Below are 17,026 nucleotides of genomic sequence, written 5' to 3'. Positions count from 1 at the left end.
CCCATGTAAAGTGGTCTAGTTGCATGAAGACAGACAACTGACATGAGAGATGAGAAAATATAATTTTCCTCTCAGTATAAAGCATTTAACATCAGTGGATTTTTTTTTTCCTGATATTTGGCATTTACATGGACTCGCTCACTGAGGAAAGCTGTCATCTTGCAGCACTGATTACACCAAGGATTTGATTCTCCACTCATTTACACCACTATAAGACACACACACAAAAAAATCTGTTCTCTTTGAACATACACCAATATAAAAGAGTTTTAAGAGAATAAATATACACAGGTGCTTCTTTCTTGTATTATCCCTTTTGATGAGTTCTGCTAGGCTTCTGCTGTGTCCTAGTATTTGCCACGATGTGTGCATGATACTATCTTAAATTTTCTAAATATTATGATAATTAATTTCCAAGGATGCTGTGAGCTTGCATACATAGCAGGAGGATTGTAATCCCAGCTATCAGAAACTACAAAACATAGTCTTTCACACAAACTGCAAGGATATCCAACATGAAATAAATACTGTGTAAAGAAAATCACATAATTCCTATCATTTCCATGGCATGATCATTAGTTCCCCTGAGGGTGTAAGAGACTTGATCCCTTGAGTTTGGTGAAAACAGTCTAGATAGCATGTGGCAGCTGGTGACTCACATCATCTTTGAGCAGAACTCTGTCCACAAAATGCTCCTGGACCAAGGGTTGCCGAAGGGTGGGGCACACGTCAGAAGGCCTGTGCACTGGATAGGATTAGGCAGGTCCAGAGCACAGGGTGATCTGCCCCCTCTTTGCTCTGCACAGCCACACTAACAGCTTTTCCTCCTTTTAAACACAGGACTTGTTGTTCAATACACAAATGACAATGGGATCACCTGGAGTTTGCTGCGAGAGCTGGACTTCATGTCATACCTGGAGCCCCAGGTGGTCTCCATAGACTTACCCCGGGAGGCCAAGACCCCTGCCACTGCCTTCCGCTGGTGGCAGCCACAACATGGTAAGCAAGACAATCCCAAAAAGTCATTCAGCAGCTTTACATAACCCACATGTCAGTGCTACTCAGTATAGACATGTTCAGAAACCTCAGCTCATGAAAAATGCTGTATTTTGAACAGTTGGATGTAAGAGCATATTTGGGCTTTTCTGAGTCACACTATGGTCATGATTTTCTTTTACAGCACCAAGCTTATGAGTGAGCTTAAGAGTAAAATTATTTGAGAGCGAAGATTAAACCAAAGATGCAGGGATAACAGAAGAGAGGAAAAAAAAAAAAAGAAAAAAAAAGCCTAAATAAGATCAGGGATTTTACCTGAGTATAGAGTCACCTGGGATGCCAAATGGCTTACACTCTTCATCTCAATTTTTCTCTGTTTTGAAAGTGTAGGCATAACTTCGCCTTGAATCTGCCTACCTAGTGGCTCCCAACTCACTGTTCTGGTATCTCCACACTCCAGAACAGGACCCCTCCTCCCACCATTTCTAGTGTCCCAGAGCCCAGCTCCCCTGCCCCTGAAAAACCACTAAACCACTTCCCAAATCCGCAACTGAAAGTTAAACCCTGGTGCTGACTGATTCCTACAGCCACTGTGAGAGCTCCTACCTCACATGGGGGAATATTACCACTACTAAAAGTGTCCTGATTAAGTCTTACCTTTGCACAAGGCAGCAGCTCCTGGATCTGCAGGAAATATAAGACAATATTCAGAAATATAGCAAAGTACATTTCAACAGCAATTTCTTGGGGAGCAAGCACATATCTTACATTCAGGTAATTATAGGATGCATCTTCTTAGACATCATGTGTCATTCTGATGGCTGACTTTATTCACACATTTTCTTGTATGTACTGGACTTAATTGTCCTCACTAGCTAAGAGAATAGACAAGACAAGAGGGATGTGATTTAGTTAAGAAGACAGTTCCTTTGGTAAAAAATGCTGAGCAATGTCTGGTGCACCACAGACCATCATTCTGTGATGATCATTTGCATTGGTGAGTGGTGCAATGTCCAGTCTGCTGCTCCCTAGAGTTGCCTTGGTGGCACCTGGATGACAGCTGTCCCTGCTGAGGATCATCACTCTTAAGACCACTGATGGTAGCCCTGTGGCTCCCAGTATAAGCAAGGTTTTATGACTGGAAGTTGAAATATCACATTCCACACCAGTGCCTACAGATGACAACCAGTTCTAATTAGAGATATTAGTTTCTTCGTGGACTGTCCTCTATCTGCCATTCCAGTGCAGAGTGGTCCTATCAGCCATGACCCATGTTCCTCTTGGTGGCAAGGCAAAAGTCCTGGCACATTGCTGCAATCTCACAATTTATTGTAAAGGCTTTCCTTCCTCTCCTATAAGGGCAGTTATTGTGCAGTAAGATGTGCTTTTCAGCATGCCAGTAGAAAGGTGAATTGAAATGAAGGCCAGAGAAATGGGCTGGAGATGATAAAAGTGAAATGCCTGTAGGCTGGAGAGCATGAGGAGAGCAACTTCCAGGAAGGAGAACAGCACTTCTCTAAATATCATCTATATGCAGAGCCTTCAGCATTTTCCTTCATGTTCTATTCACTTTCATACAAAAGCTATTTTGGGAACTAGACAGAGGCCTTTCCAATTTAGCTGTGGAGAATGGAAGGAAAGTCATGACCCATAAAATGAAAATCCCCAATCTAGGGGCTCAGGGAGTGTTTCATCTAGACAGAGGGAGAGCATGTGACGCCAAATGCGCTGAAGCTAAAGAAATGAAGAAGGAAATACCTGTGTTTATCTGTAATAGAAACATGCTCTAGAGTCCAGGTGCATCCTTGAGCAATGTTTCAGTCTTGTTTAACAGCACTCAGTCTATGTGACTGAGCACTGCTCACTGAGTGAACACAGCATATGGGCATTGAAAACAACTTACAGAGACTCCGCTAACCTGTCTGTTCTGGTTTCTGTAGGGAAGTATTCAGCACAGTGGGCTTTGGACGATGTGCTTATAGGAATGAATGACAGCTCTCAGACTGGCTTCCAGGATAAATTTGATGGAACTGTGGATTTACAAGCAAGCTGGTACAGAGTACAAGGAGGTCAAGTGGACATTGACTGCTTGTCTATGGATACAGCTCTGATGTTCAGTGAAAACATTGGTATGTGTCATAAAACATTGCTTCCTTTTGTGAGTCTATTTTATAAATTATATAAGGATCAAGTTTTACAAGATGGGAGGTATAAACAAATCCAGATATTTAGTAATCTGTAGGGAAGAGAAGGCTGGAAAATGGTGAAGATAGAGGTAACAAATTTGAATGACAGTATTGAAAGCATATGCTGAAGGTACACTTGGTTATATTTGTTGCTTTTCTCTTTTTTCTTAGGAAAACCTCGTTACGCTGAGACTTGGGACTTCCACGTATCAGCCTCCACATTCTTGCAGTTTGAGCTGAGCATGGGTTGCAGCAAGCCATACAGCAATTCCCACAGTGTGCACCTGCAGTATTCCCTAAACAACGGGAGAGACTGGCACCTGGTGACAGAGGAGTGTGTCCCCCCAACAATTGGCTGTCAGCAGTACACCGAGAGCTCCATCTACACTTCAGAAAGGTTCCAAAACTGGAAGAGAGTTACTGTCTACCTCCCACCCTCAACCAAGTGAGCGCTGCTCTTCTGTCTGTTTAGCATGACAAAGGTTTTGCTGATCTAATTAGAACAAACATCCTCCAGCTTGGGAATGTTCTGCATGTCTTTTAAATTTTTAAATGTGTGTTGTCACACCACCAGAATTTTAAATTTCACTTCAAAATATTTCCTCAGCTATAATGTGAAATGTAGTGACTTAAGGAATTTGCAATTTGATGAATGAATTCTTAAGTCTTGCCTGTAATTTATGACAGTAAGAACAAAAATGCTAAACCAGCTTTTCTAACGTTTATGCAATAAGAAGCAAGAATAAATACCCTGATCCATCCTTTCCTACAGTAGTGTTTTCTGTTATTGCACATTGTCATCCAACATTCAAGCATGTTAGTCACAGCATTCAGCAAGTCAGAGCATGTCACTGGACCTGCCACCTTCACCCTTTTGACCATGAGGAGAGTTCTGTCGACCTCCTCAGGATATCAGAGGGCCATAAATGGATGTGGCAGATGTGCTGGCATCCATCTCTCTAAATAAAACCATGCTCTAGTTTAGGAATGACAGGTAGGGATGACACTGCGTACCACTGTTCTGAGTAGCTCTGTAATTCTTCAGAGCACCCTACACATTACCTCTGTACGTTTCATCACACAGAAAATAAAAATGGACACACAGTAAATGAACTGGGCCTGGAGTTCATAACTTGGTTTCCAGTTCCACAGTTCACTCCAGAGAGCCATACATCATGTTCCAAAGATATTTTTTTTCTCCAAAATAATTTCCTCATTTGAGGATAACAAGACAGTCAGCAGTGACAGCAGTGTGTATGCATGTACATATTTGTACATGTATACTCATACATTCTTATATACACATAGATATGAACGTATATAACCACTGTTTTTCTCTTTACACAACACCTAATATAAATGAACTTTCATAACTTCTTATTTTACTGATGCAGTTTTATTGTTTCCATTCTGCTAGCAACACATGGAGCCCTCAAATGCTAATGGAACTACTAATTTCTGCCCAACCACTTTGCTGATCAGCAAGTGTTTCAGCAATGTTCTTTCTTGATTATCACTTTGGGCATCTTTCTTTAGAATATGCTGGAATTTTGCCTGAAAGACTAGCCTGAGAAATTTAAACTTCCAGTTTCCACTAGAATATGAATCTTTTCAAAATAAGTGGGGTGTGCTTATTAATATGCTTTTCTTTGGAAGTCTGTGGGATTTTCATTAGTATTTAGCACTTTCTGGATCCGAATTTTGAGCCCTGAAATATGCTTCCTCTGTTTGTAATAGCTCTCCCAGAACACGGTTCAGATGGATTCAGTACAACTATGCTTCTGGAGTTGATTCTTGGGCTATTGATAATGTGGTCCTGGCTACAGGATGCCCCTGGATGTGCTCAGGGCACGGCATCTGTGATTTGGGCCATTGCATGTGAGTAGAAAATGGCTAAAGCTGCTTCATAGAAAGGATGTGTTTTATCCAGGCCGGATGGATAATACCTTTTCTTCCCAATGTGTTTCCAGGTGTGACAGAGGCTTTGGAGGTCCATACTGTGTCCCTGTCCTTCCTCTGCCATCTGTCCTAAAGGATGATTTCAATGGTAACTTGCATCCTGACCTTTGGCCTGAAGTCTACGGTGCTGAGAGGGGAAACCTGAATGGTGACACCATCAAGTCTGGAACAGCTCTCATTTTCAAAGGGGTCAGAGATTACTTACATTATTACTTATATTGAAAAAGAATGAATGAAAAATCAATAGAGTTAAAAATAGAAAGTAAATTTTCTCTTGTTAGCCCCATATATTTTTATTGAAGTCTTTTGGCTAGAATTTGACATATTCATTTTTCTTGTATTTTCCTACCCTAAACATGCATCATGTTTTCCACAGTTGTTTTGTTTGGGGTTTTTTGTTTGTTTGGTTGGTTTGGGTTGTTTTGTTTTGGTTTGGTTTTTTTAATGCACAAATGAGTTTCACCTCTTAGTTGTGTATTATTTTGTTTGTGGTACATACTCCTCCTTGACCACCAAAGGAAAAGAACAAAACTCTACACTGAGATTCTTGAAGTTAATTATTTGGACATATGGTACACATTACAATCATCTCGAAGTCTCCTGATTGGCTTTTTAGTATTTTGAATACAAATTAGTGCTGCAGTCTGTGTAATCAATGTTTATGTAGTCTGCCTGTATTTTACTCAGATCTATCATTTTGATGTTTTCTAGTTTTCAAAGACTTATTTTGTTGATTGCAGATTTCAAAAGACCAGGAAATAGGTTTTCTGAATTTTTCAGTTCTTAACGAAATGAATAATAGCCTTTTGTTCACAAGCGCACAAATTCTCAGCTCATACAAGCTTTCATTTGACACTGTGAACTCAGGTGCTCCCCAAAAAAAGAAGTTAAATAATGTTTGGTATATAAATTAATTCTTTGAAGTATTTATTTACAAAAGCTTGATTCAGTTCATCCTCTTAAGATTATTTAAATCCCAAATCATGAGATGTGATTAAAATTTGCATTGCTTGTTCCTGCAGATTGTTCCCCAAGGAGAATGGGTCTGGAAAGAGGGAGGCTCTGAGAGGTGGTTTGCCAGATCTCTGCAGAACAGGGACTGGCTCTGGCCCCAGGATCCACACAAGAGCAAGCTCAACTGTAGAGTTAGACAGGAACTCAGGGGTCCCTATGAGGTTTCCTGTGTGCTCCCTTTCCTTACAGGTCAACAGGATGCCCCAGAAGAGAATATTTGTACAAAATATGCTTTGAGGTACAGAAAAGAACTCCTAGAGAGCACTGTCCCTGCCTGGAAATTAGGGTGCTTGGCAACTGTACAGTTTGCACAAAAAATGAGTATAGTAGCTTGGACTCAATGTCTAAGTCAGAGCTTGCAGGTCCAACCACATCCCAGGGGTTCAGAGCATGAACTGAACGAGCTGTAACTGTGCCTGGACCTGACCATGCAGTTGTGCCTCTGTCATATCTTGGCTCACTTTACCAAGGGTGTCATATCCCCGTTTCCTGGGGAGAGAAAATAATAAAAGGTGTGGTACAGAGAACTTCCCCTCTTGCTGCCATCATCAGTCAGTAGCAGAAAACAGCCAAGCAACAATAAGCTGCAGAACATACTGAATGATGGGAACTGGTATTCACATAGTGTATTCTGTGTTTGCAGGAAGGCCTGAGAATGCTTGTGTCAAGAGATCTAGACTGCACTAATACAGTGTACATCCAGTTTTCTTTTAAATTTATTGCCAAAGGTAAGATCACCGTTGATTTACTATCACTTCTCTAGCTTTATTAGTGCATAGCAACACAGAAAATAATACAGATTTATATTTTCAACTTCAGTGCAACTTTAGTGATCAAGAGTTTATGGTAGATTATATGGGAGCTTGTTTGAAATTTTGCATCATCCCTACCCTGCTCCCAGCCTACATGGCTGTCTGTGCAGTTCTTAAGGAAAAAGTGGACTGTAGTATGATCAAAAATAGCATAGCTAGTAAAGTCTTTGGGCAGAAAAGAAACAAAAGAGCTCAAGATTTTTCTAGAGATTTCCCACTACGTTGGGAAAAAATTATTTGTCCAATTTATAAATGTCATAAAGTGGTCCCTACAGTAAATTACTTAAAGGACTAATAGTAAACGACAGTGTTTTTCATTTTCAAGCTCCAGTCCACTGCATTAAAATCTCCTACCATTTGACTGCCTAGTAGGTATCTTGGAGATAACTGAAGCTCCATAATTCTATTTAATTGATATGAAGAACAGTCAGACTTTGCAAGACAAGTTTTATGCATTGTTGTAAATAACTTGTGACAGCTCCTGCAATACAAGGGCTTGTAAGCCAGTGATTCAGTCTTACCCTGCTCCAAGACCCTGCCATCCTTGGTTTTAAAAAATAATTCTATCCAAGTCTGAAGTGACATGATGGAGAACCACTAAACTGCTTGAAGGTTTGAGCCACTCCCATGAAATTTCAGAAGTTTTCCCCAGATTTTCTGATAGAATTGGCACTTCCAGGCTGAACTCTGAATGTGGAAAAACTTCTCTCACTCTGGTGTAAGGAAGATGTCCATAGTTTCTGTGGTAAGCTCAGTGCTCTGGGGCTGGACCCTAACTGACTCAACCTTTACCAATAGCTTGAAAATAATTTTGAAACCCCTCTTTCTTCCTAAATAAGTACCTTAGCCACATCTGTGTATGGACAAGTGAAAGCATAGCTCTTTGTGAATTATTATTGATTTTCTTTAATGGGCATTTATTCATGTATATTGGGCTATTTATTACTGGGTTTAGTACTTTATCAAAAAGAGAGAAAATTGTAACAGCCAAAACCAAAACATTCCCTAAAATGATAACCAATAATATCAAATAATAATACCACATAATACCAAATATTTCATGTTTATAAGTGAAGTCTTTGTGAAGACTTCTTTTACAAAATTATTCCTTGGTAATATTTATTCATATGATCATTGAAAAAATATTAAAATATGAAATGAATAAAAATATTTCTCTGAAAGCAGGAATAGCCAAAGGCTCAAGCCTGTATTTTGACCCACAAGGAGTAAGATCATGAAACTCCAGGAGTAGTCGCTCCTTATTGAATCTGTATTACTTGTTAGCCCTACTGTTGGATCCAGGGGTTAGTCCCAACAAGCTCACTAATGTTGAATACTAATGGATATAGCTGGGCATATCTCTCAGCTGTGAGTGTTAAAAGCAGTGTCTTGTTGACTGTTAATTGCCACCGATAAGCTGAAATCAGCTCCTGACTGCAAACAGCTCTTCCCTGCTCTGCTCCACAGCTGGTGGTTGAATACTTAGCACTGGAGCAGAGGGAAGCAGGAGCGTGTGCATCAGGAACTCTGGTTTCAGCAAATGTGGTTAATGTAAGAATAAAACAAGGGAAAATCTTGTACAGTAACACGCAGTGAGTCAGGAGGGAAGAAACTCTCTTTGTCCTTTCCTTCTGCTGGTTCCTGACTGAGTTTTTGGGGACATGCCATCACCGTGCCACACCACGAAGGGAGCAGAGAGTGTAAATTTGTTTGAGTGAGACCTCAGTTCAGAGATACCATCACTTGGACACAGGTATTCCTGGACAGCTAGTTAGGCACAGGCCAAATACAGGCTGGGGGCTGAGCCTGTGTGTGCTAACCAGCATCAAGAATGAGTGCTGGGCTCTAATTAGCATGTGTTAATAACTAGGGCTGTAAAGAGCTTTTGTTTTTTACTCTTTAATGTTCTAAATTAAAAAACTAGGAGGAGCTGGTAGTTAAAAAATGCAAATTTTACTGTCTGTTCCACTGACTTTTAGACTGAGCTTAAAGCACAGAATATTGCTTTGTTGGTGTTAAAACATGCTAATAAAGATCCTCAGTGCTCTCCATCAGTTATATAATTTCTGGGCATAAACATCCTCATCCCAGTGTCTGCAGTGACAACCATAGACTCATAAATTTATGAGGATAGGGACTGTGTGTGCTGTGGGTGCTACAGATAGTGATGATAATGTCTGGTACCTGGACAAAACAAGCAAATAAATACTGTATTACTGGAATATGTTTGTAGTAGGAGGAGCTGGTGTGTTCTAATTTAAAAATATATAACACTGAAATAGCTTCAAATCTAAGTAATTAACTATGATCATATGTATAATGAACAGTAATGTAAATTTAAGCCCTATTTCATTTGAATTTTGCAGACAAACAAGCAAGGGAAAGCACAGAAAGTATGTGTACAATGTGTATATAACATCTCAACAGCTTAAGCTGTTGTTAAAGGAAGCCCATACTTTGTAGTGGATGCCAGAGCAACATAATTTCATTCATACTTATTTGAATTCACTGGATTTTAATGAACATAAATCCATGTCCTTTGTGCTCCAGGCACTCCTGAGAGGTCTCATTCCATCCTGCTGCAATATTCTGTCAATGGTGGCATCACCTGGCACCTGATAGATGAGTTTTACTTCACCCAGACTACAGATGTCCTCTTTATCAACGTTCCTCTGCCCTATGCAGCCCAAAGCAACGCAACGCGGTTCAGGCTCTGGCAACCTTACAACAATGGTAAGGAAGGGACACACCCCTGGGAATCTAGGTCCATGATTGCACAGCTCAGCATCTCTAAGAGAGTGCATTTTTTTAACTGAACGATTAGAGATACTCTTAAATCATGGGGGTTTCCTGTTTGAACTCCTTCAATTAGAATTACTGTGGGATTATGTTTACTGTTCTTATAAAGTGGCTGAATGTTTTAAAGTGAAGTACCTTCACCTGATATCCATGGATTGTGTGCAGAAAAGCACCAGCTTTGGTCCTGGAGGGAGTGGGAGATCAAGCAACACCAATAAAGTTAACTTCATTCAGGTTCTCATTTTTAATGGACATGATTCTCACTTACAGTGAGGCCTCATTAGGATGCTCCAATTATACAAAAGTGTCCCAAGTGTGAATGGGAACTGGGCCTACCTTACTCAGAATTAACTAGGCATTAAAAACCCATTTAGAAAGAGTATGTAGTGAGCATTTAATCTTTTGATTAAATTGTAAAGGACTGGAAAACCACAAGAGGAACTCAGTTCATTCCTCCTGCTTACAGGAGATGTGCCAGCTGAAGGAAGCTCTCCTCTGCTCTCAGTTGCTCTGAGCACAGTTCCAAGCAGAAACTGACATTAACAACTGTAAAGAATTCCAGCAATCATTTAGACATGGTGATTCAGCAACAGTTTATTCCATGTAGGCAAATTCCTAGCACACCCCTAACAAAAAAAGCAAATTCAAATCTGGTCCTGACAATCCTGTTTCAGCTCATTCTTCTGATGTGTCCTGCCTAAAACAATTATCTAAACTTTTCTCTGATAAACTCAAACACTTTTAGATAAATGAAAAAACATTACACGGAAGATCTGTCAATTTAATCCTTCCTCTTCAGTTTGAGAATACCAATTTTCTGACTTATATGAATACATAATCCATTGGAGAGAAGGAGTTTCAGAGTTTCCGTCTCTATGGAAGAACTTCTCCCAGGCAAACACAAGCTGCTGTGTGCAAGGATGTAGAACGAAATTGCACTTTCAGGCTGCTTTGTAGCAACTGCTCATTTAGATGTTTCTTAATTGAAGAAGACAATGACAGAATTTCAAAGTAAATGTGATTTAAATAGAAGATAATTGTTCAACACCCATTGCTTTTCACTCTTTGTTTTGCTGTGACATCTATAAATTTTACGGAATAAAAATTAATTTCATAGGGTCAGGCTGCAAAACAATTTCAGACCTATTTTCAAGGAAAGTGAAAATAATGATCCCACACTTTTAGCATCCTCTTTTTCACATAATCCATAAGTACTGGCTGCTGTTCTGCTCTCTAATATTATCATTAGTAGTAGGTCTTAAAAATATTTTCATTTTCTTTGTAGGCAAAAAAGAAGAAATCTGGATTATTGATGACTTCATTATTGATGGAAATAACCTAAAGAATCCCATTATCCTTTTGGATACCTTTGACTTCGGACCTAAAGAGGACAACTGGTTTTTCTATCCCGGTGGAAACATTGGGCTTTATTGCCCATATTCATCTAAAAGAGCTCCGTAAGATTCTCTCAGCAATACCACAGAAAGAAGTGACTTTGTAAACTGAGACTAAAGCACTCCTTTCCTTGATTTGCAGGGAAGAAGATTCAGCTATGGTATTTGTTTCAAATGAAGTTGGAGAGCACTCCATTACCACAAGGGACCTGAGTGTGAATGAAAATACTATCATCCAATTTGAGGTACTCGTCCTCAGAAAGTTATTTTGCCTTTTGCTTCATGTTCTTCTATATTCTGCTCTGGTGTATTTACCCAGCTGTTCTGATTGCCAAATAGACAATGTCTAATTTCCCCTCTAATTGATTTGACAGTACTCTCCCTCATGTGAGTGTATCATGATGTTTTTAATATAGAGATAAGGGAAATTTCTGCCTCAAAGTCTTCTGCTTTCTTGCCTAAATTACTATTTTGTCCATGCCTATATACTTGCACTGGTAGCATAAAAGTCCATGTCCTATGCATTGGAGAGTCACGACTGGCAGGCAAGAGGATGAGCAAATACAATGAGGGTCCAAATTACCACTTCACAAGGTAAGAGTGCAGCATTTCTACAAGCTGACCAGTGGAGAGATACAACTTCATCTGTGACACTAGAAAATATTTTTTCCTACCTGCTGGCTTAACTCCACAGTTGTACTTTCTCAGAGAGACAAGCTTCTGCTTTCCTTTTGCTTCTGCCCACATCATAGCTGCTCTAGATGAAGCTGGTTTTTGGCTATTGTGGCCTGAAGTCATCCCATTTTAGGGAGTTAAAGAAAGTTCATGAATAGGGAGCATATTTTTGTGTTTCATATAGTCAGTGGAAACAGGAACTGTAATGACAACAACTAAACTGTGTTTCTGATTTATCCTAGAATCTAAACTGTGTGTTGGCCAGGGCAGCTATTGATGGGAGTAACCAGTTAGTATTTATTAGTTTAGAGAGGTCATTATATTGTCATTAAGAAACTGGAAAAGAATCTGGCATGTAGATTGCCATGCCACAGTTACGAGGCTGCTTTTAACAACCATGTGGCATGTTGTTGCATTAATATGGCCTACATAATAATCAGCAAATTATTAGAGTTTATAAAAATTACTAAAATGATTCTAAGGGTTTTCCAAGAAAATTAGGTTTAACTATGTACTCATGCACTCTTCAATTTGTCATGCAACTAATTCATAAATTATTGAAGTCAAACCATTTTCCCTTTTAAAATATAGATAACAGCCTGTAGAACAAAAATGTTTGAGGTCACTTTAAGATATTCATAAGCCTTTTTAGCATTAACTCATAAAATCTACATGTTTACTTCCATATGTGGTAAGAACATCATTTTCAGCTCACGTTTTTGAGAACATTAGTGTAAATGAAGGAGTTATGCATAATGCAGTAGCTTCTCTCTGTGTCTCAAGAGTCAAAACCTATATTGGGTCAAGCATCTCTCTAAGCTTCCAGATGAGTAGACAATCCTTCTAGTCAAATGTAGGTTGATGGGACCCATGTGCACTGAAGAGTGATGAAGGAAATCGGATGTAAAATATACTTGCAACATTCACGCACAGTTCTAAGTATTACTGTGTTTTAGAAACATACTTTCTTAACAGAAAAGCATGCTACAAAGACACATTTTTTGCTACAAGGATATATAAAAATATTAAAATATTACATAGTTTTAATGCAGGGTTTGTATTTCATTGGTTTTTATTTGATGTGTGATAAGTACAGTACATCTTATTTTATATGTCAGTCATTCTGTAAAGAACTAAGTTGTCTTCTTTTACAAAAGCAATTTGAAATTATAAGATCTAAATATCAGTGCAACAGGAAAACAGACTAATTTGCACTGGTTGTCTCAGATTCTGTATTAAACATCCTGTATTTTTTTCAGTAGTAGAACTGGTTTTCATGTTCTGCCTTTTCTACTGTTCTTTATATCAGGAATCTTGTGAGCACACTGTGAGAAGTCTCACACTGCCAAACTAAGACATTGAATCTAAATCAAATCCAGCTATGACACTCTAGGGCTTTGCCATTATATGTGAACAAATAGGTGTGAGTGTGAAAGCTGAACATATTGAAGTGATAAGCTTTTTTTTCTTATAACGTGAAAGAGGATCCTAGTGCAGCTCAATAATTAAGAGCTCAGCATTAACAAAAACTTATTGTTTGCACTTTATGCTTTAATATTTCTGCTTTTAATAGTGCACATTTTCTTGATTCTGCGATTACTTCAGTACCTGCCAGAGAACTGCAAGAGCTGAATTTACTTCAGCAATGCTAGCATCTCTTCTTTGGGATTTGCCCAACTAACTTCACAGTTTTTTCTAGATAGAAGTTGTTGGGGATTTCTTATCACATCCATTTTTTCATAACCCGTAGTGTGATAATGGACAGGAGAGCAATGTGCAGGAATTCCTGTTCATGTGTGTGACCTGAGTGCATCAATCCCTGTTGTTAAATGGGTTCCCAAATCACCATTTTCCTGTACTAAACAAATACCATACCGAATGGGGGAGGCTGATTGAGGTGAAGAATGACAAGGAGCCCCACAGTCTGCCCTGCGTCACCTGCTGTGTTTGATGCCTTGGCCCCCAGATCAATATTGGCTGCACCACTGACAGCTCCTCTGCTGACCCGGTGAAGTTGGAGTTCTCACGAGACCTGGGGGCCACATGGCACCTGCTGCTCCCCTTGTGCTACAGCAGCAGCAGCCACCTCAGCTCCCTCTGCTCCACTGAGCACCACCCAAGCAGCACTTACTACGCAGGCACTACCCAGGGCTGGAGGAGAGAGGTCATTCACTTTGGAAAACTGCACCTCTGTGGGTAAGTGTCCAGCTTCTCTGCCCAGCTGCTTGTTGCTTTGCTTTTATTTCACCCAGCACAAGAGTGTACTAAAGAACTGCAGCACTAGAGCAGACCAAATGACCAATTTTTCTCTGCATTTCATCCTGAATATTAGCTAATGTTCAGATGATTCCCCAAATCATATTGTGCCTAATGCTAATATAGAATAACCACAGGCAATTTCTTATTACCTATGCATTAAATTAGTGACAATTTAATAGAAGGGAGTTGCTTGGTGAAATTAATGAAAAACTGAATGTTCTTAGAGCACTCTTGAGTGTTCTTTACAGAACTGCATCAGCCATTTGAATTCACTGATTATATTCTTGCAAGAAATTTGAGATTCATAAGAGAATGCAGTAAAATGTGAGCTAGTGTAATCTTGCTTCCACTTCAGTATGAAGAAATGTTCTGATCTAAATACAGTCTCAGTCAATCAGGTTGGATGATAACACAGCATAGAAAAACAGTAAGTTCTAGCAAGCATAGTAGTATGTAACTTTTCAAAGTAAAAACACTACTGCTTACTTTTTCAGGAATAACTGTCATCTAGCATCACCTCACTTTATGTATAAGATTACCCCATTAATGATTAACCTGTAGCATGTCTGAATGAAAATGAGCTGTGCAACTATGAGACTTTATGCAGCTATGAGACCAAGTATTTATGAAACTACTGCAGTCAGTGGGTCCTGCACTAAATAAATGACGCCATATGTGCTTCTGAAAGTATGAAAATACCTATATAAGAATTAAGAATCAAGTTTGGAAAGACTGAGTGTTTAATAAAGGAAATGTTTAAATTTTAAACTTGAGATTTCTGGTTTATGACAGTTGACATTTCAAGCATGGAATAGGTAACCATCTCTTTCAGCAGCTCACTTGTACTTCCTGGTTTTGTGCAAAAGAATTATTTTACCATATAGCCAACCATCAATGCATCCCTCCAAATAAAAATTTTGACTGTGCAGACTCCTAACCCATTTAAACCCTTCAGGATTTTGATTTTGTCCTCTGTTCCTGAGTGCTTCTATCCTGTTTTTCTATCTTTCCTCCAATTCCTTCCCCAACACACCAGGCCAGGGGCCCATTGCTGACAGCCAGCCAAGCCCAGCAGTGCAGTGGCTTACATTCAGTGCATTAAATCCATGGGCAAGAAGACTGAAAGGTAGATTTCCCCACCAGAATCCACTGGAGTAACAGGAAAAAAATCCAAACATTTCTCCTTGTGTAATTCTAAAAAAACCCACCAGCCTTTTCATCCCCCAAGTATCAAGTGGTTATATTTTAACTGAGGATTAAGACATTTTAAGTTATTTCCACTACATATGTAATTTTAGAAATTAATATATGCTCTCAGCAGACAGCTGTAAGTAATAATTAGTATTCCAGTTATGTCCTGAAGGAAGGGTCCAGGGCCTGTTGAGCCAGAGAAGAAACACCAAATAAGCAAATAATCTGCCTCAGACACAAGTTGTGTTTCACCCTCACCAGGAGCGACCCTGACAGGAGGAGCTGACTTGTCTCAGAAAAAAAAATCCAGCCTGTGGGGCAGAGGTCTGCTCTCAAGAGGAGCTTACAACACCTCACACTTGTGTCCTTCTCCTCAGGGAGAATGCTTTTGACTTCCAGCAGAACTCTGGTTCTTGGACATCTTTCTTGTGACACTTAGTAGTGTCCCCACCCATCAATTATTGGTTGTCAACTAAATCCCCTCATAAAAAATTCTTTTTGGAAAATCATGGGAAAAAAAATTGTCATCTGCAATTACCTATGGAATTGATTTGCCTGCTGAATTTAGATATCTTTAACAAGACACATTAAACACGCAAAGCAATTAAGTGCTTGTCCCTTCTCAATCTTCTGGTTTTCTTCCTCCCTTAAAACATTTTCTCAACTGGGAATAAAATTAGTCTCTCAAGTATTTTCCTCATCTCAATTTGTTTTCCCCCTTTCCCCATTTGGTTCCTTTTTATATGCAGTATTGATGCGAGTAGTACTTAGGAGATGAATTAAAAATGACAGGACGGCACCCAAAGGAGAATACAGTTTAAATTAACAACTTGCAATATCAGCCTGGTTTAAGATTGAGCTGCCTGAAAGCAAGCTGAATACCTGGTGACATGACAGATCATGTTTTCTTTCTGGGTAATTGAGGGTGAGATCCTATCACTCCACCCCTACAGGTGGTCTCCATGGGGGCACAATGGAAGCATGAAGTAGAATCTCACTCTCCAGGAGAGGGTGAAAGAGGCTGGGTTTGACCCACACACTGTATACTAAAGCAGGAGGGAATCCACCAGACCACAGCCATCCATCTTCCCCATGAATGATGGAGTTGAGAGTAGCTGGATTTTAAATTTTGAAAATCATGTCTGTCATTCAGTTTTGGGATTACAGCTGATGAATAATATTATTTTTATTTCTGTCACTACTTGGGTTGAACATCAACAAAAAGACGCATGAAGTACTGAAGGAAGTAGATCTAGCAGTCAGTTTCTAGAATTAATATATTTATCAAGCCAGTTCCAACAGAAAGAATAATATATATGTGCATATAACAATATATGTATGGAATACAAAAAAAAGATGAAACTATTATTTAAAATAAGTACACATTATGCCATTTTCAGGTTGGCGAGGTTCAGGTGGTACCAAGGATTTTACCCTGCTGGATCCCAGCCTGTGACTTGGGCCATTGACAACGTGTACATCGGTCCCCAGTGCGAGGAGATGTGCAACGGGCACGGCAGCTGCATCAACGGCACCAAGTGCATCTGTGACCCCGGCTACTCGGGGCCAACCTGCAAAATAAGCACCAAGAACTCTGACTTCCTGAAGGATGACTTTGAAGGTATCTCTTTTGGGAGGGGGCATCTGAATACTGCCTGTCCATCTTAGTGCAACCCAGGATTGAAGGCATGAAGCAGCAAAGCCTTCCTCATGCCTGCATGCTTCTGATTAGAATTTATGC

General features: G+C 39.6%; 1 protein-coding gene across 2 annotated transcripts in view; it reads left to right on the top strand.

The window, feature by feature from the left end:
• RELN (reelin) overlaps window positions 1–17,026 on the top strand; it is a 279,101-nt gene that overhangs the window by 224,340 nt on the left and 37,735 nt on the right. For both annotated transcript variants that reach the window (XM_040061406.1, XM_040061404.2), the window contains exons 32-42: window positions 841–999; window positions 2,937–3,125; window positions 3,354–3,627; window positions 4,920–5,060; window positions 5,153–5,330; window positions 6,799–6,883; window positions 9,518–9,700; window positions 11,052–11,223; window positions 11,303–11,405; window positions 13,802–14,031; window positions 16,686–16,906. In XM_040061406.1, the coding sequence (XP_039917340.1) occupies window positions 841–999; window positions 2,937–3,125; window positions 3,354–3,627; window positions 4,920–5,060; window positions 5,153–5,330; window positions 6,799–6,883; window positions 9,518–9,700; window positions 11,052–11,223; window positions 11,303–11,405; window positions 13,802–14,031; window positions 16,686–16,906 (1,935 nt within the window). The remainder of the gene's footprint in view (window positions 1–840; window positions 1,000–2,936; window positions 3,126–3,353; window positions 3,628–4,919; window positions 5,061–5,152; window positions 5,331–6,798; window positions 6,884–9,517; window positions 9,701–11,051; window positions 11,224–11,302; window positions 11,406–13,801; window positions 14,032–16,685; window positions 16,907–17,026) is intronic.

Source organism: Hirundo rustica, chromosome 4 (genome assembly GCF_015227805.2).
Source record: "Hirundo rustica isolate bHirRus1 chromosome 4, bHirRus1.pri.v3, whole genome shotgun sequence".
Classification (NCBI taxonomy): Eukaryota; Metazoa; Chordata; class Aves; order Passeriformes; family Hirundinidae; genus Hirundo; species Hirundo rustica.
The sequence above is the reverse complement of the archived record's forward strand: the minus strand, read 5'-3'. Positions and strand labels throughout refer to the sequence as shown.